This window comes from Pocillopora verrucosa, chromosome 7 (assembly GCF_036669915.1).
Source record: "Pocillopora verrucosa isolate sample1 chromosome 7, ASM3666991v2, whole genome shotgun sequence".
Classification (NCBI taxonomy): domain Eukaryota; kingdom Metazoa; phylum Cnidaria; class Anthozoa; order Scleractinia; family Pocilloporidae; genus Pocillopora; species Pocillopora verrucosa.
This window is the reverse complement of record NC_089318.1, coordinates 16,490,175-16,512,949: the sequence shown is the minus strand read 5'-3', so window position 1 is coordinate 16,512,949 and position 22,775 is coordinate 16,490,175. Positions and strand designations below refer to the sequence as shown.

General features: G+C 37.8%; 1 protein-coding gene and 1 pseudogene across 5 annotated transcripts; both read right to left on the bottom strand.

Moving 5' to 3' along the window:
* Nucleotides 1-5,918: 5,918 nt before the first annotated feature.
* LOC131786903 (uncharacterized skeletal organic matrix protein 5-like) lies at nucleotides 5,919-12,713 on the bottom strand. Of its 5 annotated transcripts, none has more exons than XM_066169842.1 (5): nucleotides 12,582-12,713; nucleotides 10,291-11,517; nucleotides 9,760-9,793; nucleotides 6,596-6,722; nucleotides 5,919-6,522 (listed from the first exon to the last, which is right to left on the bottom strand). In XM_066169842.1, the coding sequence occupies exons 4-5, from the start codon at nucleotides 6,692-6,694 to the stop codon at nucleotides 6,004-6,006; spliced, it is 618 nt and encodes a 205-aa protein (XP_066025939.1). In that variant the 5' UTR covers nucleotides 6,695-6,722; nucleotides 9,760-9,793; nucleotides 10,291-11,517; nucleotides 12,582-12,713; the 3' UTR covers nucleotides 5,919-6,003. The 5 variants fall into 5 exon arrangements, with proteins under 5 accessions (XP_066025939.1, XP_066025940.1, XP_066025938.1 ...); XM_066169843.1 differs by having other exon boundaries at nucleotides 10,291-11,024; nucleotides 12,582-12,697; XM_066169841.1 differs by having other exon boundaries at nucleotides 10,291-11,024; nucleotides 11,251-12,684.
* Nucleotides 12,714-15,659: 2,946 nt separating this feature from the next.
* On the bottom strand, nucleotides 15,660-17,410 carry LOC131787207 (uncharacterized skeletal organic matrix protein 5-like; annotated as a pseudogene).
* Between the last annotated feature and the right edge of the window lie 5,365 nt (nucleotides 17,411-22,775).

Genomic DNA, 22,775 nt, shown 5'->3' with positions numbered 1-22,775 from the left:
TTGAGCTAGTTTGACCATTTAAACTACTTCAACCAAGTAAGATAGAGTGTGCAATTTGTGCAGTTTAACTGTTTTTGTAAGTTGAAGATTTAACCAGTTGGACCAATTAAGCTAGATTGTGCAGTTTGTGCAGTTGAAGCACTTAAGCTAGTTAGACCATTTGGACTACTTCAACCAAAAAAGATAGGTTGTGCAATTTGTGCAATTTGTGCAATTTAACTGTCTACGTTAGTTTGACTATTCAATCAGTTGAGCCAATTAAGCTAGTTTGTCCAGTTGAACAGTTTAAGCTAGTTTGACCATTTGGACTACTTCAAGAAATTCAGATAGCTTGTGCAATTTTTGAAGTTAAATGTCCTCGCTAGTTTAACTATGTAACCAGTCAAATCATTTGAGGCAACTTTAACAGTTTCTGCAGCTGAACTGATTAAACTAGTTATGAATTTTATACAGTTTAACTGTTTTCGTAAGTTTGACCATTTAATGTACGAGAACCTTAAAACACAAATAACTATTTAGTATATACCAATAATTGAAAATGAAAGTATAATGTACCAACCTGGCATAAGAAAAACGTATACACATGTAACTTTGGTTCTGATATCAAATGTTCATAGATTCTAAAATAACACGACACTATATAAAAAGTCATTCTTCGCATTACCTATCAGTTTTTTCGGCTACAAATTCAAGCACCATAATTAGTGCCAAGAAAGTCAGTGTTTCTGTTTTCGTTCCTTAGGAGAAAGGCATTACGAATATACCGAATATGTCTATCTTTCTAGAACTTTGTTAAATACGATATAGTTTATTATCCTTTTAAGGAGCACTAACGTGGAAGCAAAACCAAGAAAGTTAAAACATCTTAGAGAGAAACAGTCTTACCTTATAGTCACCTTTTAGGTAGGGTTTCGCTAGATTAATTTTCTCTTTCTGAACCTTGGTCCACGTGACTTCCAACAGCATTGGGAACCTTTATTTCCGTATTTGAGGACAGTTTCAGAGTTTTCTCCCCAAAAGGCAAGTCATGAATTATGTGAGTACTGGTGATGTACGACAGAAAATGATCAAGTTTCTCTAATGCAATGTACATTCTTGTGCCTTTAACATATTTTACGTTCGCGCCTTTGCCGCGGAGTAATAAATGATGTCTAGGTGTGTTAAAACGATACCTGGACAAATTAGGTATCCATCTCTGCAAATCTTTATCTGCCATAATGGACAAAATCTTCCTCTTCTTCTTCCAACCCCTCCCCTTCATCCTTCTCATTCTAAACCACAAAAACCAAATGAAAGAGAAGAGAATAAGGGGGAAAAATTAAATGAAGGAGAAAAATACAGTAAGGGAAAAGGGGGAGGGGGGAAAGAGATTACAAATAAATTTAAATCTATGACAATCTATTGAACAGGGGTCAACTACAGAAACCAATCATTCATTCCAGTCTCCTCACGGTTACCTTTCCTTTTGAGTTATATTTTAGTGAGAGTGTAGATTCAAACATGTCAAAATCCCATATAAACATAAAACTGTCTTTTGCATTACAGAAGCCGATAGCAGAACTATTGCAGTGAACAGTGCTAATTTCCTGTAACTAACCCCAGCGAAAATCCGCGTGAACCAGCCAAATATTCAAAGTATTTTGAGACAAAAATTATGGTATGAGTAGTCACCAGTGTCCTCTAACTTTACAGAGACAAACAAATTGAATAGGGAGAACCTGCATGGTGTGTTGCCTGATACTTAACAGAATGACAGAAGGCAAGCTGACCATATATGTAAATATCTTAATGTGGATTAAAGCTTACCAGATTCAATATTTTCATCTGCATAATACACTGGTGTCAATGGAACGATGAGTCGAACTTACTGTGGCTGTCGACTCTTTGTCTTTTTCTATAAGCAGCTTGAGAGTTTTTCGACAAGATGCGCAAATACCTAAGAAAGGAAACGAAACGAAGAGAAGTCAGTGGGGTGAAGCCAAGTTTACAAAGAGCAAACTTACCTGAGCCTATTTGAAGAAACAGTCAAATTTTCTTTAGAGTTATATGTGAATGAATTTTCCCGATTCCTCGGTCGCATTTGGGCCACTTTTTGCCTCCTCTGTCATGATTGAATAATGCCTATGGCACTTTACACCTCGCAGTAGATCCCCGCCTCCAGCCAACCAAGCCTTTCGCGATATAATGGATGGTCATAAAATTTATGCTTGCAGGTTGTGTAAATACTGCTGTTCGGCTGAGGATAAGGTCAACTTCGTCCTCTGCACTGGAAAATCCTAGGTTTGCTGTATGGTTGGAAATTGGTTTTTAACAGGTCATTAAGGGATGATTTGTGCTTCTTTTGTCCTGTCTCTAGTGTCAAATCCACATATTCCTGTTACGATTGACTTAAAAGAACAGGACACCTCCATATTCACTCATTAACACGCGTCGCAACTTGCTGTGTTTACGAACGTTTATCTAAAACTCTTACAAAGTGACGACTCTACTTCTAGACTACTGACAAATTGTCTCAGTTCGCTCAAAACAAACAAAAACTGACACCTGTTTTTAAATTAATACTGACATTCTTAATTAAATTCATTCGAATAAAAATGATAGGGACGATTTTTTTATCATTTTACAAGGTTTCCCCAGGGAAACGCCGCAAAACATTTTTTTGTTTCCTCAGATAATGGTTTTTCTACAGCGATCACATTTGTCACTCTTTTGCTTTCTTTTTTTCCTAAACAGGGTTCTGTTTGTCTTCCCTTTTTACTAAGTTGATACCTAATGAAAAACCGCTAAGATCCACCAGTCATTTGTTTCATGTTTCAATTCTGTAGTGGTAGATTTCACTCGAAGCGGTATTTCACAACACCCACCTGATAACATATGTTTTTGACTTGAGGTCTCTTGGTTCCGCTTTGGTTCGCTGTTCAGTTCAAAACTAATGTTTCGGCAAAGAAGACTTAACGACCGGCACTCTAAGACCATTTTTTAGGAAAATGGAGGAAGTGGATGCGTACAACAAAAGCCATAAACGTCCGAAGTATGCAAAACAAACAATACCACCGCTATGTAGTGAGAAATGATTTTGCACGATTAGTTCACCAACCAAACGAGACCCTCAGGAATACAGTTTCCTTCATCATTGATTTGAAGACGAAAAGGTAAGATTATATACGTTAAAGTATAGATTTAATGTTTTCTGCTTAACTTTTTAGGTGCTTCTGTCAAGTGTAATGTGCGTTGCAGTGTCATGTCGCGCGCGGAACAAGTTGAAACGACAGTGCAATTTATCCAACTTTAAAAATCGATTCTTTCTCTCTGAGTCATTTCCCCAAAAAATATTTTGGGGCATTAAAAGAACAACTCTTTCACTTTTAAACGCTAGGTTTAGTACCTAGTTTAGTACCACAAGCTTAAATAATAGGCTAATTTTAGATAAGTTTTCTTCTCGAATAAGTCAACCAAATTAAATTAGATTGTAAAAGTAAATAGTCGATAATTGCTAAAAATTGTTGTACGGTATTTTTTGACATCTTTCTACAATATGTGGTTGATTTTATTGCCCTTGAGTGTTTTATTTTGTAGCGCGGGGCGTCGTGCATCGCCCTAAATTTCGCATTAAAAAAAGCGGCGTTTTCACAAATTTAGTGATTATCGACGTCCTCGAAAACCAATCGATATTTAGCAAATGAACTATGCAGTGTTTTATTTTACATTAAGGTTTACCTAACAGGAGATTATGGGCCAAATTGATATTTCAACATACACCCTCGTTAGAAAGGCGAATCCACGGAAGAAAGATACAAAACTGTATGATATTGAGATCGATATGATATTAAATCGATACCGAGGGTCCGTTTCCAACTTGCTGAGAAGTGCATTTAATTGCCTTCCGCCACGATTACTAGCTTTCTTGACAGCTTTCTGAAGACAGAATACTTTCTTTCTGAAGACTTCTGATATGCGACTATTGATTATTACACCTCGTATACCTGATTGCTCAAAAACTTTGTTTGCGATTGTTGAAAGGACTGGTTCTCCGTCTCCGTCTTTACATTGCTTTCGCTCGGTCGTGTTTTGATCAAAAACGCCTTGTTAATTTAATTTCACGCAACCGCTCGGCGAAATGGTAAAAATGACGAGGGAAAAACTTTACCTTCAAGTTAGAAAATTAGCGAAATAGAAAGCCACAATATTATAGTTTAATATTTCAGAGGTACATTGAGTGCTTTTTCCGTAGAGAATCCGCACGATGGTAAAACATTCGAAAAATACAGTCGATTTGAGTGGGGTGTTGAAGTGGGCGTGGTCACTACATTCATGTTAAGACTATTTGTACCCCATGAGTTTGATATGGTTATGAGCATTTCTGTTGCTCCAGAAATGGGAATCGTAATGGAAGGCTCTCTGAAAGACAAGAATTACATCTTTGATTTGCCTTTGTTAAATTCAGCGATATCGAGAGTTTCTTAAAGGAAGCAGGGAGTTAACCTTCTCGCCATCAATCTTCATCGCCAGCTTCCATCCTCCATCCCCACATCCAAAGTTTCTCATGTGACAGAAAACAGGGATCTTTTGTGAACCAAACATCAGCGGGTATACTTGGCTTCGTCTCGACCTTAAGGAGAAAGAGGACGTCAAAAAAATAGGCAGTGAAGACTGCATATGGCTACTGATACCTCACATTGTTTTAAAGCATTGAAAAAAAAAACCGGGGTTGTATGATGATGCTAAAAGTTAGCGTTGCAGAAGATTTGATTAGCATGCGAAACAGAAAACCTGCTACATCTCACATACTTATGAGAAGTCCACAAGAGAAAGAAGATTCAAGAATATAGTGAATAATTTACACTTAATCACTACCTTAATTGTAACAAATAATCATATTAATAATTATAATAATAGTAATAATAATGATCATAATGACGATAACAAAAGTAATAGTAATGATAACTTGATTTGCCTATGAATTATGAATCATTGTCACACTTCATTGCAATTCCATTTTTGTGAGATTTTTGTTTCATACAACAAGGCATTCCGCGTTTCAGAATATTCCACCATTCCATCATTCCATCGAATGGCGTCGCCCTGTTGAACTCCTCGTATCGTATTTCGGACCTTTGCTCGCTTCATAAATTTAGCGGCTCTTTCGAGCATTTGTCACTGATTGAAATGGTAAAATGATCTCTTTTCGGATGAATAAAATTGTTCTTCAAAGTTTCCACGATGTGCAGGTCAAACCTATTTAGATATTTCGGCAAAGAAAAAGTATTTTTTTTCAATCATTTGCCGGAGACGCCACTGTGAAGTTATTTTAAGATGTTTATCATCTATTGTAGTAATTTGCGGCTAGAACTGAAAAATTATATCTTCGGATCTACTGGGAATAATTCGCTGATTCAAACGGTAAAATGCTCTCTCTTAAACTAAAAAATTTTTTCCTCTAAATTTCCATGATGCGCAAATCACTCCTCTTTAGACATTTCTGCATGGTGAAGGTTACTTTTTTCACGCGTCATTCTGAGATGAATGTGAGATGTTTACCGTCTTCTTTAGTACACTACGAGACGAACAATAAGTAGCACCGGAAAACAGTGTGGTCACCAATCAAAGCGATCAGAAGAAATCGTCGCTAAGAGTTGAACAGACAAAGATGTTCGGAAACAAATAATAGCCAAGAGTGAGGAATATCGGGTAAAACTCGGCAGACTTCGTGGTGGACAAAGAGGGGAAGTTTTTAAAGAAAATGAGGTGCTGCGTCAGTGGGAGAGCATAACAGGGTAATTTAGTGGCCAATTTACGTTATAAACTTTTTTCTACTTCGAATTGGCTTCGTACCAATTGAAACGTCTTAGGCTAGACTTAAAAAAGTTATATTTCAGACAAATCACACCAGAGGAGAAGATAATTTTGGACCCGTTTTATTAGTTGGTAAGCTTTAGGATACTACATTTTCTACTTCATGATGGCTTCTCGGCTTAAAATTTGGGAAGTTAACTCTGTCCCCTGTCACTGTACTAGGATGTACCCCATGGCTTTGATGTGCTTGATTCCATTATCTGGACTCCACGTTGCCTCATTTCCGCACGTGTTGGAATCATTAGGTTGACCTCCTGTGCCAAAACCGATGCGGGAGTCACAGGAACCACAGTCATTCTGCTCGTTAGCCGTGATGCCGATTCTTGCTTTGGAAAGACTAGGGCTGTCTCCCACCGCATTGAATCCTTCCTTATTGCAGTTGAGCTGCAAGGAGGCCTGTGGACCAACCAGCGACTTCCACGTGTTACGACCCAGTGAGGTGGCACGGTATTTCCCATCAGCGATCAGTGAGAACAGTGAGTTGGCGTGCCTGTGGATGACAATGAACCTGAGCTGATGATCAATCTTCGTACCGAGGCAGATCTTGGAGAAGGATGTGTTCCAGTAGGTTGGTAACTTAGTCTCTTGGGAATCAAAGCCAGTCTTGCCTCCAGCAAAGTTATAGGCATTTCTGTTGCTCCAGAATTGGGAATCGTAATGGAAAGTTCTCTGAAAGACAAGAATTGCATTTTTGATTTGCCTATGTTCCTTTTAATAATATCAAAGGAGACAGGGAGTTAACCTGCGTGCCGGCAATCTTCATGGCCAGCGTCCATCCTCCATCCCCACATCCAAAGTTTCCCATGTGACAGAAAACAGGAATCGTTTGTGAACCAAACATCAGCGGGTATACTTGGCTTCGTTGCGACCTTAAAAAAAAGGGATTAAAAACAATTGAATCAACCTATGGGTAGCCATTTGTGCCAAAATATCCATCACTAATAACAAACTCAATTGTTAATGCTAAAATATCAATCTCTAGTGATAAACTCAATTGTTCGTGCTAAAATATCAATCGCTAGTGATGAAACTCAATTGTTAGTGCTATAATCGACTTGTCATCGATTTTAACTTGAACCAGTCTCCCGCTTGTTAAGCAAAGATGAATCAATCAAATCTTGCTTACTTTCTTGAAATCTGATAAGGGATAGAGAGACCGGCACGGACTCCCCATGTGGCTTTTGTAGTCGCGTCGCATAATCGCCTTCAAATTATGTTTTTACTTTCACAAGCGTGTCCTTAAGGGATGCTCCCTTTTTGTAAGAGATGATTGGATGTTTTGAAAACTTGTTTTCAGCAAGAGCTGATTGTGTATTAGATCCCAATGCTCCATCAGTATTTGTTTTAAGTTTTTTAACTGCCTGGTGTGGTACGTTGTGACAAAAGACAATTTAGTGGAGGAGGGGGGGGGGGGGGGGGACAGGGAGGTCAGAGTCTCCCGCTTCCCGTACCATGTTCTCCCACCTTCCGTACTTTTATGCCCTTTAATCTCCCGACTCTCACCCTTCATTGTGTTGCTCCCATCTTCAGGTTAATCAAGAGGATCAAATTTTTAAACTGTGCCAAAACGTAACATTCTTGTTCATTTTCTGGCCTTTGGTGGATATGAAATGGAAATTTCAAAACTTTAATATATGAATGTTTTTGACCAAATAATACCAGTAATAAACAACAAACTATCCCTTTTTTTTATTTCTGCTCCCGCTTCCCGCCCCCTGTTCTCCCGCTTCCTGCCCTCTCCCGCCCCCCTGTCCCCCTCCGCAATAAATGTTGGTGACCTTTTAGCTTTTGTGTATGTGCAAGAAACGATTGTCTAGAGGCGAAGCTGACCCCTGAGAGAGACTATTCTATAATGTTTTCTGGGTACCCCTCTTGCTTTGAGGCGTTGTTTAAATTTCCAAAGGTGCTCCTCAAATGTTTCTTTCGAAGAATTAGTTCCAGGCCATGTTATTGTTTCGCCTTTCTTGATACCATATTTTACGTCTGGTCGGTGGCACGAGGCAAAGTGCGCAAATTAAAAAAGGTCTCGGTCAGCGAGAGAGAGAGAAGACAAAACGTCATCTACACAACATTTCAATTCTCTATGCTTAGTTTCGCTTTGTTGGATTAATCTTGTTTCAATTAACGCCATGAAAATATTAGCAAATGACACTGCCATTTTCGTACCTATAACACTGCCATTTTCGTACCTATAGCAATGCCATGTGTTTCGAGGAAGTTCTCCTCATTGAATTAAACCGAATTTTCTCTAAGTATTAAGCCAAACATTTCCCTGAGGTAGTGCGTTGGGATCGGTGCATTATGGTTGTAGAACTTTTCGTATGCTTCAGATACTATGTTCGTTCCTTCCTCTTGAGGTGTATTTGTTTACAAGCTAGAAAAGTCCATTGATACTAGAATTGTTAAATCTTTCCGTTTGGATTTTTCCTTATACCCAATGTCACGCGACCAGTTTTCCATATTTGGATTTGACCATGTGGTTGAAGTTTTTTGCAGATCTTGTGTCACTAATATTGTCTTGTTTTCTGGACCTTGGACAATTTCATCAAAGCTGGCGACGTGGATGGGATCTTTTTTTGGCCAAGCACAAGCGGTAAACGCGAATCATGTCTGAAGTTGACGAAGACACGACAGGAAATGCCGAACGCTGCGTCGAATGTCAACACGAGTCAAGCTATCGGAAAAGTGACAAAGTAGGTTGTGGGAATGGACTAGGAGTTGTACACCGAACAGTTGGGTTTTTATTTTCTCGCAAATGGAGTCACGGAGGCGAAAACGAAGAATTCCGTACTTTTAACAAATCTTTCAGTAGAAACTTACCAGCTTGCGAAGAATTTAGTGACCCCAACGCAGATGAAGGATGACGCCTTTATGTATACTGTCATAGGGAAACGAATGTAGAAGCAACTCAAACCTGAAAGGTCAGCTTTGGTTGCCAGATACCAGTTCGATAATCGAGCTGGGAATTCCGATGAATCAGTCAGCTACTATGTAGCCACCTTGAAACACTTAGCCGCGGAATGTAAGTTTGGTGAAGCTATGAGAACCGAGCGACTTCGTGACCGAGTACTTTCTAGCATTCGCGACTCGACTACTGAGATACTGAAAGTGAAACTAGCGGACCTTTCTTTCGATCTTGCGGTCCAAAAGTGTTTGGAAATAGTAAAAGCGTTTTTCTTTGTTTTTCTTACTCTTACTTAAAATACATCTGCATTTACAGCTTCACTTTGGGCACCGCTTTGTGGCAGGTTATTTTTTTCCACGTCTTACGACCCAGTGAGGTGGCGCGGTATTTCTCATCAGCGATGAGAGAGTGGAGAGAGTCAGTCTGCTTGTTTATGACAATGAATCTGAGCTGATTGGCCATCTTCACACCGAGATCACACAGATCTTGGAGAAGGATGTGGTCCAGTAGGTCGGTAACTTTGTCTCTGCAGATTTTGTTAATCCCCTTTGTCGTTTATATCCACTGTACTGTGTCAACAGTGAATTTCTTCGGAGATAAATCGCTACCTTATTGCGATTAGTCTTCATGATCGGCGTCCATCCTTCATCTCCGCATCCAAAGTCCCCCACGTGACAGAGAGCAGACATTGGCTTTGAGTCTAAGTGCAGGGTAACCTCGCCACTCTTTTCGATCTACTAAATAAAGAATCTTCTTAAATGGAGAGATTCAGTTGAAACTTGATGAGGGCCATGGTTTCCGTATATTTAGTAAATGTCACAAATTACTTTTCGATGAGGCGAAAGTTTTCAAGATGGAAGCTAGTGTGCAAGTTTATTATCAAGGTTGCTATGCTTAGCGCAGTGTCAGTTTCAGAATTATCATTATTAGTACTACTGTTATTTTCATATTCTGTCATTAAATTCCGCGCCGGCTTTGTTCTTAGTGGATAATTGACTTACACATTCCGGTCGTAAATTTCCTTACACGTCGAAGCTGAAAAAAAGAAAAGGCATATCAACAGCAATAAACCCTTTAAGAAAGAAAAATGGGATGGAGTTTTGAAATGCTCTCAAAGGGAAAATTTACGTGTGGAATAGGAAATACACAACGTTCTTGGTCACTCGCGTTTTCGTAACTTGCATCGTTAGCGGTGTCTAATGCGCTAGATAAGAATAAAAGCAGTGGAGACGCGAATTTAAGCAGCATCCCAAACCCCTCACGGCCTCGCCGTTTTTAGTCAAGCCGCTCAACGCTTCAAATGCATGCTATAAGACTGCTATCTACGCAAGCAAGCTTTTTTACGTCCATCAAGAAGTTAGCTTGTTTTTAGTTTGAGTTCTCAGTAGTTTCTAACGAGGCATTTATCGAAGTTTTTATCGATTTACTATATATCTATATCTAGATATAGATAATTATTATAAACGAACTTCTCATTGCAGTAGTCTAAACAGACAAAAACGGCTTAAAAAATAAAGCAAGACAATTGTTACCCAACCGGCAGATATTTCCATCTCCATAGTATCCGTGTTTGCATGTACAGTTGTACGATCCCTTAGTATTTTTGCACACAGCATCAGCACTGCAGTTGGTTTTTCTTGTAGCACACTCGTCAATATCTGAAACGACTCTCCTTTAATTAAAACGTCATCACGACAATTAATTTTAAAACTAATTCTGATTTAAAAATAAAGTGTAAACAGCAAATGGAGACCCACGTTGGATCCGATCTCTTGAGAGTCTTGCAATTTTTCCTGCAGCTCTCTTGGCCATGCAGGAGTACCATCAACCCATTTAGGAACTGATTATTGAGCGCGATTACAATACACCGGGACTGAACGTTTACAGGTACTTTCAGAAGTTGCGTACAATACTCTGGCGATTCCCCTCCTATTAAAATTCACCATTTTTGTAAAGTAAAAAATGCAAAGTAGTCCGCGGCTTTGCATGATGATACCAATAAAAAACAACATATATTTACATTTATCAGTATCTAGTTAATTAAACTTAAGACTCTGAAACCAGGCTCTGTTTTACCTAAACTTTTAAAGGCACCCTTGGAAGTTGTGTAAAAACCTGAGCTTACGGGTGGTTTGACAAGACAACGATTACCATCCTTACACCTTGGACCTTTGAATCCAGCGGTGCACAAACAGTGATATCCTTTGTCAGTAAAACCGGTTTGACAAGTAGCATTGTTACGGCAAGGGTTATCAACACAAGCGCTCTGTAGCAAAAAGAACAAATAGTAACAATCTTAATATCATACGCTGAAATATTAATAAAATCGAAAACGAGCCGCATTTAAACCAACAACAATGATAACTCTACAGATATAAATATTGGCTGCGATATTAGAATTAAAGCAACAATTGCAACGCTCATCACTGGCTTTTTTTTCATAGTTTTTTCTTTCCCTTGAAATGAGTATTTGCTAATAATGCAACACCTACCTCAGCTACATGATAAAAATGATTGTCTTCCTTCTTCAGGTCGTGTTCGTGTCTTTCGTGAGTAACATTGTTCAAATAACATTTGTACTCTCCATGTTCACTCACTCGTTTATCAAGATTAATGCTGACACAGTCAGGTTCCATAAAACACATGTTCTCACAAAAATTCATTGTCAGAACTTCAACGATGCGAATGACGTGGTTTATAAGAAGTCTGCCATAAGGGCGTAAAATCCAACTTTCGGCATTGGTCTGCGTCACAGAAGTCTTTGAAATTTATAAAAATTATGAAAAATGTAAAACACTGGTAAAACAGATGACAATAAGAGAGGTCAAGACGATGACAACAATAATAATACTAATAATGATAATGGTTCATCCATTCATTTTCTTCCCTTTTTGTCTTCCATTTTAATTTCTAGGTTAATACCTTTCTAGATAAGTTACGGACAATTATCCGTACTGACATCTGCAAAAAAACTTGCGGATGGTAATTGAATTGCAAAAAAAATGCACATATTTAAGTAAGAAAAATTTCCATTCAAAAATTACCCAAAAATAAAAAGAAGTAAATTTTCTCAGTAAAGACGACATTCGTAGAATTTAATTAATAGGGTGGACTGAATCGTTGAAGAAATCTATGAATAAACCAGATCAACGAACAAAGAACTTTTGCAAAGAGCCTGTCACCGCAGAAGATCTTTATTGCAAAACGTCTTCTTCATCCGATCAAATTACTTCTCAAAAGCTACATATCTAGCAGGAATCGCAAATTTGTCGACATTTACTGACATTACTGGAGAAAAAGGTTACCCACAGCTGAGGCAAAAACCACTCCAGCTGACACAAATAAAAAGACTGAGCGGCATAACAAAAGACGACGAAGACGACCACATAATTTACGAGCGTAAACTTGTCACATGTTTGAATACAAAATACAAAATATGAATAAAGAGGTGATGAAGAGGTATAAAATGTTACAATATACCAACTTGGATAAAGAGCCCGCTAAAAAAAAGATAATTAAGAAAAACAAAAACAAAAACCAATGACAATAACAAAAAGGAGAAATGAAAACCATTCGCAATTAAATTCACATAAAGGCACGCATGCAAACTATTTGCCAAAGTATCTTTCCATCACTAATAATTTACTTGGTTAAGAAGTTTAAGGACGTGTTAAGCTATCTTTAAAAAGTTTCCTATTGTGGAAATAAATAACAAAACCTCCTCCAAACATATAACATGCAGGTGTTAAACAATAACTACGATTATGAAGGACTAATGTCCCTTCTCTATTCCCGATCATAAATGAGTAATAGTGAGGCTAACCTTCTGATGAGACATATGCAAGTATCATGAAGCACAAAAGTAACAGACTAAAGATAGAAATCGAATTCTTCATCGCATGGATCTCCAGGTTTCTACGACCGACTTCTCGAATTATGTGCAAATTGATATGAGATATCTTATTTTGGTAAAAGCTTTCTGTTTTTTTTTTTTGTTTTTGTTTTTTTTTTTTAACCAATGAGACCTGGGTGAATCCTTAATGTTCTTCGTTTTAATTTGATATCTTTCGCCATTGGTCAAGCATGAAAACAACTCATTGGGTGAAAATACATCAACCTTTATGATGCCTCTAGACGAGTCACTTAAAAATCAATCGTACGGACGTAACAGTGGTTAAAGTCTAAAAATCGGTTTCCATATTCTGAGCAAAAAACTAAACAGAAAATATAAATGCTTCTGATGCTTTACTTGGCTTTCATTGGTGGAGATAGGAGTAAGAAATTTTGCTCCTCTTAAGCCCGAGGTGGTCCTCCTCCCTGAAATAAATTGCTGAAAACTATAGTAACTGGCACATTTAACGACGAGTCGTTATGAATATTTCAGAAACTTTTATTATTATTATACAGGTCTTTGTCACAGGACAAAATGGCATGACGAAAAATATGATAATATGAGGTTAGCGTTAATCATGATCGAGATCATCAAACTATTGAGCTGAAAATGGTGTTTGAACATGTATCTATAAACTGAATGATCGATTATTTTTTCTATCCATGACTATAACTTACTTTAAGGCTTAAATGTACATTCATTAACTAAAATATAATATTTTAAATTCCTTCTGGACAGGGAGCAATTGCGTCACATGGCTAGTTGTCCTTGGTGTAAATGCAATTTCTTTATGTGCGTAAGATAAGGAAAGAGTACGGAAACTGGATTTTTAAATACTAATACATAATAAATAAATAAATCTAGAAGGTAAAACACACCCACACACACGCATACAGACATATATATCAGCCGAGATTATCTATCTGAATATTTTATTTATTTTATTTTATTTTATTTTATTTATTTTAAACAGTTTATCCGTCTGAATATTTATCTACTATAAATTTTTCAATTTATCCACCCATTTCTGTTCCTATTCGGACTATTTAAAACCCCTTTGGGCACTTGTCTTCCATTTTAATTTCTCAGTCGCAATTATCTGTGCTGCCACCTGCAGAAAACTCCCAGATAGCAATTAACTTCCACAGAAAATGTAAATATTTAGGTAAGAAATTGACATTCCAAAATTTCCCCAAAATTAAGAGAAGTAAATTTTCTCAGCTAAAACGCAAGTTCTTAGTTTTAATTAGTTAAGTGGATGGAATTGTTTAAGGAATCAATGACCAAATAACTTTTGCGAAGAGTCTATACCGCAGGAGAGCCTCATTGTTTAACATGCCGTTCTTCAGCCGATTAAATTACTACACAAAGCTACATATCTACCTAGACAGGTGATTTTTGTTGATATTCCCTGCCTAGTGTAAGTATTTTTTTGAGCACTGCACCAGTTTGAACTGAGTGTGTTATTAGTTATTAACTCTTAACCTACATAGACATATTTTAGGCCTCTATGGGCGTGGTTCCAGGTCCATCAGCTTGGAGACAGTACATTGTCTCCCTTGTCTCTGTAATAAGATGTATCCCATGGCTTCAGTGTGTTTGCCTTTATCATATGACGACACGCTACTTAATGCTTCACTTCCACAAGTGTTGGTGTCATCATAGCTTGATTTATTTTCAGCTTGGTGGTTGGTAGATCGGTCATGTATCAGTCACCATGGCCAGCGTCCATCCTCGAGCTCCATCTTCACATGCGCAACTCCTTTGAAAACAAAACATGAGTGTACAAACTGAAGTTCACCCGGTAAAAAGGAAAAGGAAGAGTAATATAATTGCAATCATACTTTCATAATAAATCACCTCACCATCCTTTTGAAACGAGATCACGAAATGGCCAAATTTGGTGACCTGTGAAGGATGCGGGCACCGATGGTGATCTTTTTTTTAAACTGGTTGTACGTTGAAATATTACAATTTTTCATTTCCGTTATTTTGTCATTTTAGCAAACGTGCGTGTTTTGATAGATATTCTCATTAACTTCCCCCCCTCTTCTTATTAGTAGTTACTTAGCAGTCAGTTTTCTATATTCCCAACCGTGTGGTCTGTAGGCGACGACCGATCTCCTCTCCAAAACCTCCTGAACACCATGTGTGTTCATGGTCGCAAAACTATCCTTTGTTCTGCGAGAGATAGCTACAGAATTCGTCTCTCTAAAATTATGTAAGGAAATCACACAGATCCATTAGGCAAGTTTTCGAATTAAATGGTGGACATCTGAAGTTGTCGTGAGATAGGTTTCGGCTGTGGAAAATATTCCGGAAAGAAATCCGTTCGAATGAAAAGCTAGTGATCAACCTGTCAATGTGTACATTCGCACTTCGCGTGGAGACAGACGTCTAAAATAAATGGTACAGAAAAATTGGGTCGTTCTGGTGATAGCGAGAAAGGTAGGCAATACTTCGAGAGAAACAACTATTTACGTTCTGTTAGTTCTTGTTTCTGATCCAAATTTTTTTCCGTACAAATCGTTCGTGCTATTCTTTTCCATACAAATCGTCATACCTTTGAGCTCCTAGTTACCCTGCAGAACAGGCGTAATGTCTTGCGTTTTTCACTCGGGTGGACAGATGCACAAAGCGAGTGCAAAGGGCATGTCACTCGCGCAGAAAAAAAAGTCACTATTTTCGCGTACGTGCTTCGGTGCGCGATCAGATTATCACCTCCTTTCACGTACATGTCCGCAGCATGGACGTGCTAAAAACATCGATTATGTCTTCATTGCCAATTTCTACTGCGTTCTCATAGCTTGAATTGGCTTCGCACAACTCAACATCATAAATTGAAATGTCTTGGACTAGATTTAAAAACTTATATTTTGCACAAATCAGACCAGAGGAGAATACAATTTTTTAATCCGTTTTATTAGCTGGCAAGCTTTAGGATACTATATTTTCTACTTCCCGATGGCTTCTCGGCTTAAAGTTTGGGAATTTAAACTTTGTCCCTTGTCACTGTACCAGGATTTACCCCATGGCTTTGATGTGCTTGTTACCATTATCTGGTCAGTGCTATGCCTGATTTCCACACGTGTTGGAGTTATCATGTCAGACCTCCTGTACCAAACCAATTGGGAAGTCACAGAGAGAACATTCATTCTGTTGGTTAGCAGTAATGCCAATTCTTGCTTTGAATTGACGAGGGCTGTCTTCCACCGCATTGATTCCTTCCTTTTTGCACTGAGGCTGCAATGAGGCTTGTGAACCAATCAATATTTTCCACGTGTTACGACCCAACGAGGTGGCGCGGTATTTCCCATCGGCGATCAATGAGTACAGTAAGTTGGCCAGCCTGTTGATGACAATGAACCTGAGCTAACGACCAATCTTCATTCGAGGCAGATCTTGGAGAAGGGTGTGTTCCAGTAGGTTGGTAACTTGGTCTCTTGTGAGTCAAAGCCAGTCTAGGCTCCAGCAAAGTTATAGGCATTCCTATAACTCCTGAACTGGGAATCGTAATGGAAGGTTCTCTAAAAAAACAAGAATTACATTTTTAATTTGCCTTTGTTAATTTCAGTGATATCGAGAGTTCCTTTAAGGAGGCAGAGAGTTAACCCTCTCGCAGTCAATCTTCATGGCCAGCGTCCATCCTCCATCCCCGCATCCAAATTTTCACATGTGACAGTAAACCGGGATCTTTTGTGAACATCAGCGGGTATACTTGGCTTCGTCTCGACCTTATAGAAAAAGAGGAAGTCGAAAAAAAAATTAGCCAGTTAAGACTGCATATGGTTACTGATACAGGACAATTTTTTAGAGCATTGAAAATAACCAGGACTTGTTTGATGATGCTAGAAGATATCGTTGCAGAATTTGTCTCGCATGCAAAACAGAAAACCTGCCGTACCCCACAAGTTTATGAGAGCCACGTTCCACAAGAGAAAGAAGATTAGAGAATATCGTGAATAATTGACACTTAACCACTAATTAAATTATAACAAATAGTCATTAATAATGACTACAATAATAGAAATAATAGTAAAAAGTAATAGTAATGATAACTTATGAGGGCTAGCTCAAGAACCTCACTGTTCCTCTGTTGGTCTAATCCTTGGCTACAACAATGATTAAACTAGCCTTCTTTTACTTTAGATTTGCCTGTTAATGTTAATTTATTTCCTCATTTCACTGCAATTCCATTTTTGTGAGACTTTTGTTGCATAAACAAGGCATTCCGCGTTGTAGAATATACCGCCATTCCACCATTCCATAATTTCATCGAATGGCGTCACACTGTTGAACACAACGTATTGTATTTCGGACCTTGCTTGTTTTTTTTTTTCTTTTTTTTTTTTTTTTTTTTTTTTTTAATTTACGTGCCGGAGACGTCACTGTGAAATTATATTGATATGTTTATCATCTATTGTAGTGTCAGTGGTATAACTGAAACAAATTATATCTTCGTATCTACTGAAAATAATTTGCTGATTCAAACTGTTAAATGCTCTCTCTTGAAAGAAAAAGAAAAAGCCCTCGGGTTATGCCTAACCGTGTGCCCGCGGTATGCTGCACTTAAGGTCGGCACTCGAGTATGCGCACTTCATTGTCATCTGCCGGTGTCTCCTGACGCATCCAAGTTACGCACGCAATCGTGCCAGCGCATTACCTTCTCCTTCGCCCTTCCATTACCTAATGGCTAAGATAGCGACCGCAATGCAGTTGGCCACGCATGCTAAAAGTAGCACCTTGTACGGTCGGTCCATATTTTTTCGGCTTGATGGGCTATTGCAATTTCCTATGATAGTGGGGCTGAGTTCCGCTACAATTATGGGGCTACGCTGTGCGCGCTGCGAGCTCTGCTTTCATTGTGGGATTACTGATGATATAAAACTACTTTAATCTAGTAAAATAATTGTACCAGCTTATTAGAAAGGGGATCGATGAATAAAGACAGAATACAGGAAACCATTCAAGATTGAGTTTTTTATCTAAATAAAGAAGGTAAGTAATTAAGTAACTTATCTCGAGTCAGGTTAATGAAGCTGATTAGGCCCCAAGCAGTCAGTCATAGACAAAGGAACTATGCTCATTCTTCCCAGTTCTTTTCAGCGCTCTTCGATCAACCTAAGCAGGCTGTGGTTTGACGACCATCACATCTGCGAAAAAAGACAAGATAAAAAAGTAGGATGTTTATGTCATTGTGCTATACTCCGGATTAATGAAAATGAAAAGTTAAAAAATGCAATATGAGGCCCTGTCCAAACTTGGCGTATAAATAGTGAAACAGCATAGCTACAAAATAATGGATCACGAAATGAACAATGATACACCATTTTCTGTTTCGAGTTCGATGAGCTCATATTCAGCTTCTTCAATACTGCTGGTGTTACCAAGTGCACCGTTTTGTAACACACTTGTGAGGCAAATCACATTTTCACAGGAGTTAAGGTGAGGACAGAATAAGTTAATAGCGACCTAATGCAGTGAATGAGATATATATGTTATTTGCCGGCTGGGAGGTCCGTATGGTGAAAAACTGTGACCGAGGTCTTGAAAATACTGCCCGAGGCCGTAGGCCGAGGGCAGCATTTTCAAGACCGAGGTCACAGTTTTTCACCATACGGACCGACCCTTAGCCGGTAAATAACATATTTATTGTTTTTTAAACTTGACGAAATTCTTTCCGAAAGAACCCGAATGATTTAGGGCAGTAAATACGGCAAGATCTTCCATAAACTGAACAATTTTTGAGTGAGTAAATGGTAGTTATAAAATAGCGGTGATGCAAATTAAAGAGAGATGCCTCAGCGAAACATTTTCATTTCCGTAACGATAAAGATGATTTAAAAGGCTTCCAAACAAACTTTGAAACATTATTTTTACAAGTATCTGCCACAATCTGACACCTGTCAATTAGAGAGCGCGCAAGAAAAAAAAAGCGTAGGAACATTTGAAAACATCAGAACTAGTTTGGAAAGGGCTGTCACGACAATGTCTTCTTCAAAATCAGTCAGTGATCTAACGGAAAGTATTATTCACTCTCATCGACCATTCATTCATGTACGAAGATTTACCTCTGTTTATTAAGTAAACGGCGAGGAAAGTAATTGTGAGTAAATTCAATTTTTTTTATTTTGAAGTTGTGAGAGTTTGTTCGTTTGTTTGCTGCAATGGCGTGTGTGACTCTGGTATTTCCTTCACAAAAATAAATTCGAACGGCACACTCCAACGAGACATAAGGGAATTTAATGCGGCCTTTACTCAAAAAATTCCTTCAATTTCTGTTGTGCAATTTACGGTACAAATGTCTAAATTGAACGGAATTGGAAAGACTCACCGGGAGCGTCTATTTGTTGTAGAACTTAAATTAAAACTTCGCTCGCTCTTTCACTACGAACAAATTGCTCAAGAAAATTCAGATATTAAATGAATGAAAGTTCCATCGTTCAGTTTAACTGTAACCAAATACCTCACGTTTCAACTTTCTGGGTACTTTTTGTGAACGATTAAAATTAATTGCAGACAGTTTTTAGGCCGCTTGTCAACCAACGTAATGACACTATTGTTTATTCAAATTCATTTTGAAACCAAAATTTTTCTGTCAACCAAAGTGATTTGATAGAGAGAAAAGAGAGGATTCGTAAGTTATTTATCGGCTTGAGGTAGTGACCGACGTGTTTGCTTAAAAATACTGCCCAGCTGGAAAACGAGGTATATTTATGAAAAATGACAACGAAAGTTGGGATGTACTCGGCGACTCAAGAAAGCGTTACCGTGGCCCGTGGGCAGAGATAGGAAAATACTGACCGGGTAAAGAACCAATCAGATTGCAGGATTCGTTACCGTGCCCTCTAAAAAAACAATAAAAACGGATATTGCCCAAAGATACAAATAGAAATGATTTTAGACATAAGATAAAAGAATGAAAGAAGTATCGATTTTATTTACCCGTCACGAAAGCAGGATCGAATCCTAGACCATCGGATTTTACGATCTGAAGTTTTCCCACGTAGCTGTAGATTTCTCGTTAATGAGCCATGACATACAGTGAATATCATTCTGCATACTGCTTAGATCATCAATGTCGAAAGTTTCATGTCTTAAAATACATAATGGTGGAAAGTAATTTCAAGCTCTTTCGTCACAAAGGAAAAAAATCATTTTTAACCGACGACCAAAAAAAAAACCCTATCCGTCAGATCAGGCTAAACGACGTATTAAATACCAATGCTGACATGTAGATAAACATACCAGACCTTGAGGTAGCTTATTTACCTTCCCATGAGGGATTTAGAAAGCTGCGGAATTTCTGATTCCAGTACCAAGTGCGTCACTTGTCTGTATGAACTATTATACAATTGTTTATGGCCTTGCTTACTACATCCAAACTCAGCAGACAATTCTGGAGCTCAAAGGGACAGAGAGCTAGGGCCTCAGATTTCTCTTCCAACTTAAAGACAACTGGTAACAATTTATTCATAACATTCCTGTAAGATACACCGAGGGTTTCTGCACACAAAGATGCATAGAGTACATAGATTTAAAAAAAATATATGAATATCTTCCTCGGATATTTCTTTAAGAAGAGTACTTATGGTATTCGCTTTAATTCTTTGCAGGACGTGAAACGATTTGAATATACTTTTCTCTAGATACAACGAGAAGTCAAGTATTTTTCTTGGAACAGAACTTTATTGGAGTTAAATTTATTACAAGTATTCTTGAGGTGAGGAAAGATAATGAAGAAATATGTAGCATATTATAATCGAAAGGGGAGAAAATTGGAAAAAAAGTATACATAAAGAATACATATTATTGATGTGATTTCTTTAGCTTTGTATCTCCCTCTGGTGATTTCACTGGACACCTACGCTTTTGACTGCAAAAATATTTAGTGCAGAATTGGCGGGAATTATTTACAAGAAAAAAGCTTACCGTCATTATTTTTAGAAACTTTATGAAGTTGTCACGGTGAGAGCGGAAAATGAAAATTTGAGGGAACTGTAACGCTAACGGGAAGATGACCAAAAAACAAATGTGTATCATATTGAACGAGGGATATATCGAGTTGATCACTTGAAGAGAAATTGCATTGGTAGAATATAAATCACGGTGTGAATTCTGGCAGAGTGTAACATGTACTGCTTTGAGGAGAAAAGGGGTTTTGCGGATTGCGAGTGTTTTGCACTAAAAGAAAAAGAGCTGAATTTAAATCACGGAATTAATTAATCGCCATGGAAAAACATGTAAACAAGTAATGATCATAAAAAGAATTTAAAAAACAAACATAAAAACAGTCGCAATAACTTTCTTAAACAAGAACAGCAATTTTGATCACGAAACTGGGCATTAGATGAAGTTAGATCTTTCAAACTCGTGAATATGTTACCTTCATTTTTTCATCGAAATTGTTGTAAAGCAAAATATTATTTTTGATATTTTCAGGCATGTAGAATTAACAAATGATATAATTTGGAGTATAGAGGGATTCAGAGGATAACAGTTCAACAGGTACAAATCAATTTTCATTCTGTAACTGATTAGAGCTGTTTTGAGCTCATTTTATTTATAAATAAAGGTCGTAATCTTAATTTTCGTGTAGCTGACAACAGTTAAGTGTAATTTCAGTCGAATTTTCTCGATTATTGTTGTCAGACGTGAAAATATTTCACCTACATACACTTATAAATTTCCTTGGTTTCTCTCATTTTCCTCGTGGTTAAATAATCTGCACGCGATACAATTTCGTAAACCCTTAACTCCTTGAAGTGATACAACTTGTAACTTATCGCTGTAATATCAACACATTATCCAGCAAACAGGTAATGAGAATACTCAAAGTGTTATCCGGCAGAATTCGTTATTTTTGGTTAGCACCAATTTTCGTACCTACTTTGAAAGAAAACATGTTGCAGCTAGAGGGGAGAATTAACAATTAGATCGCGGGGGTTAAACGTTTAACTGTGCGTGATGATCATGCGGCAGAAGCGCGTGGTGAGTATGTGACAAAGCCACATAACGTGCTGTATATAGTTATAGCTCTCGTGAATATCAAAACCAGCTGTTATCTCTCGAAAACAAACGAGGTTTGAAACAAAGCTCGAGGTTGAAAAAAAAATACACAATCACTACGTTTCTTTTGATATCGCAATATTCGCAATATCTAGTAATAATAACGGTTGTCGATGAAATACCAGAATTTTTTCAGTTTCCAAAACGTGACATCTCCACCGCACGCTGTAAATGTACCATTTATATCATCACAAATAAAAGTATCAAGGTCGTCATTAGAACCGAATTTATCAACACGACAGTTTTACTTTCCACGTGGGGTGTTTTTGTTTTGTTTTGTTTTTTTTCAATTGTTTTTTTTTTTTACCTGAAGCTAAATTCAATTCTTTTTTTAAGGAAATAGTTCTTGAAATGAGAAACTGTTGTATCATAATGTCCGCAATTGAATTATAACATAGCTAGTAAATTTGTCTGATTAAATTGAATTACGCGAGCGTGATTCATATTCCTATTGTTCACGCTCATGACGTCAGCAAACAAATCCGTCGAGAAAAAAAATTTCCTATCGGGTTGCAACTCAAGAAGCTAGAGTTGCTCTTCTCCAGTCCTTCAAAATAACCTCGTATTCAGTGCCTTTTTTTGAATTCGAAATGAAAAAATCGGATCCTTTCCCAACATAATTTGGAGAGGGACCAGCACTTCTAGTCATTCTAAATTTCCTGGTTCCTTCAAAAAAAAATCAATGAAGGAGTTTATGTACTAGAACTTATAATCTGTTGAAAAAGACTTTGTCCAGCAATTTTCGATAGCTTTGAGGGACATTTTACACATGCACTTTGTAGAGGAACAGGGTCGATAATCGAGTTTCTTTACGCAATAGGCCTGCGGGGTGTTGGTAGAATTCGTGACGGTAACGCAAACCCTTGTAGGTGTTTCGGTTTCGAATAGGTTTCGCGAATTCTCCCAGCCCCACACGCGATAAAATGAAGGAATGAGAGGAAGTCTTTTTATTTTTGATCGACGCTTATCCATGCCTGCCAGGTACAACTAGGTTGTTTATTGCAACTCACGCATTGTTTTAAGGGACAGCCTCGAACGACGTTTCAACAGATGAGA

Excerpts from the sequence above, each read along its gene's own strand:
- LOC131786903 (XM_066169842.1), bottom strand. The coding sequence starts at position 6,694 with ATGTTTGGTTCACAAACGATTCCTGTTTTCTGTCACATGGGAAACTTT. Across the intron at positions 6,523-6,595 it reads TGAAGATTGCCGGCACGCAG|AGAACTTTCCATTACGATTC; the intron begins GTTAACTCCCTG and ends CTTGTCTTTCAG.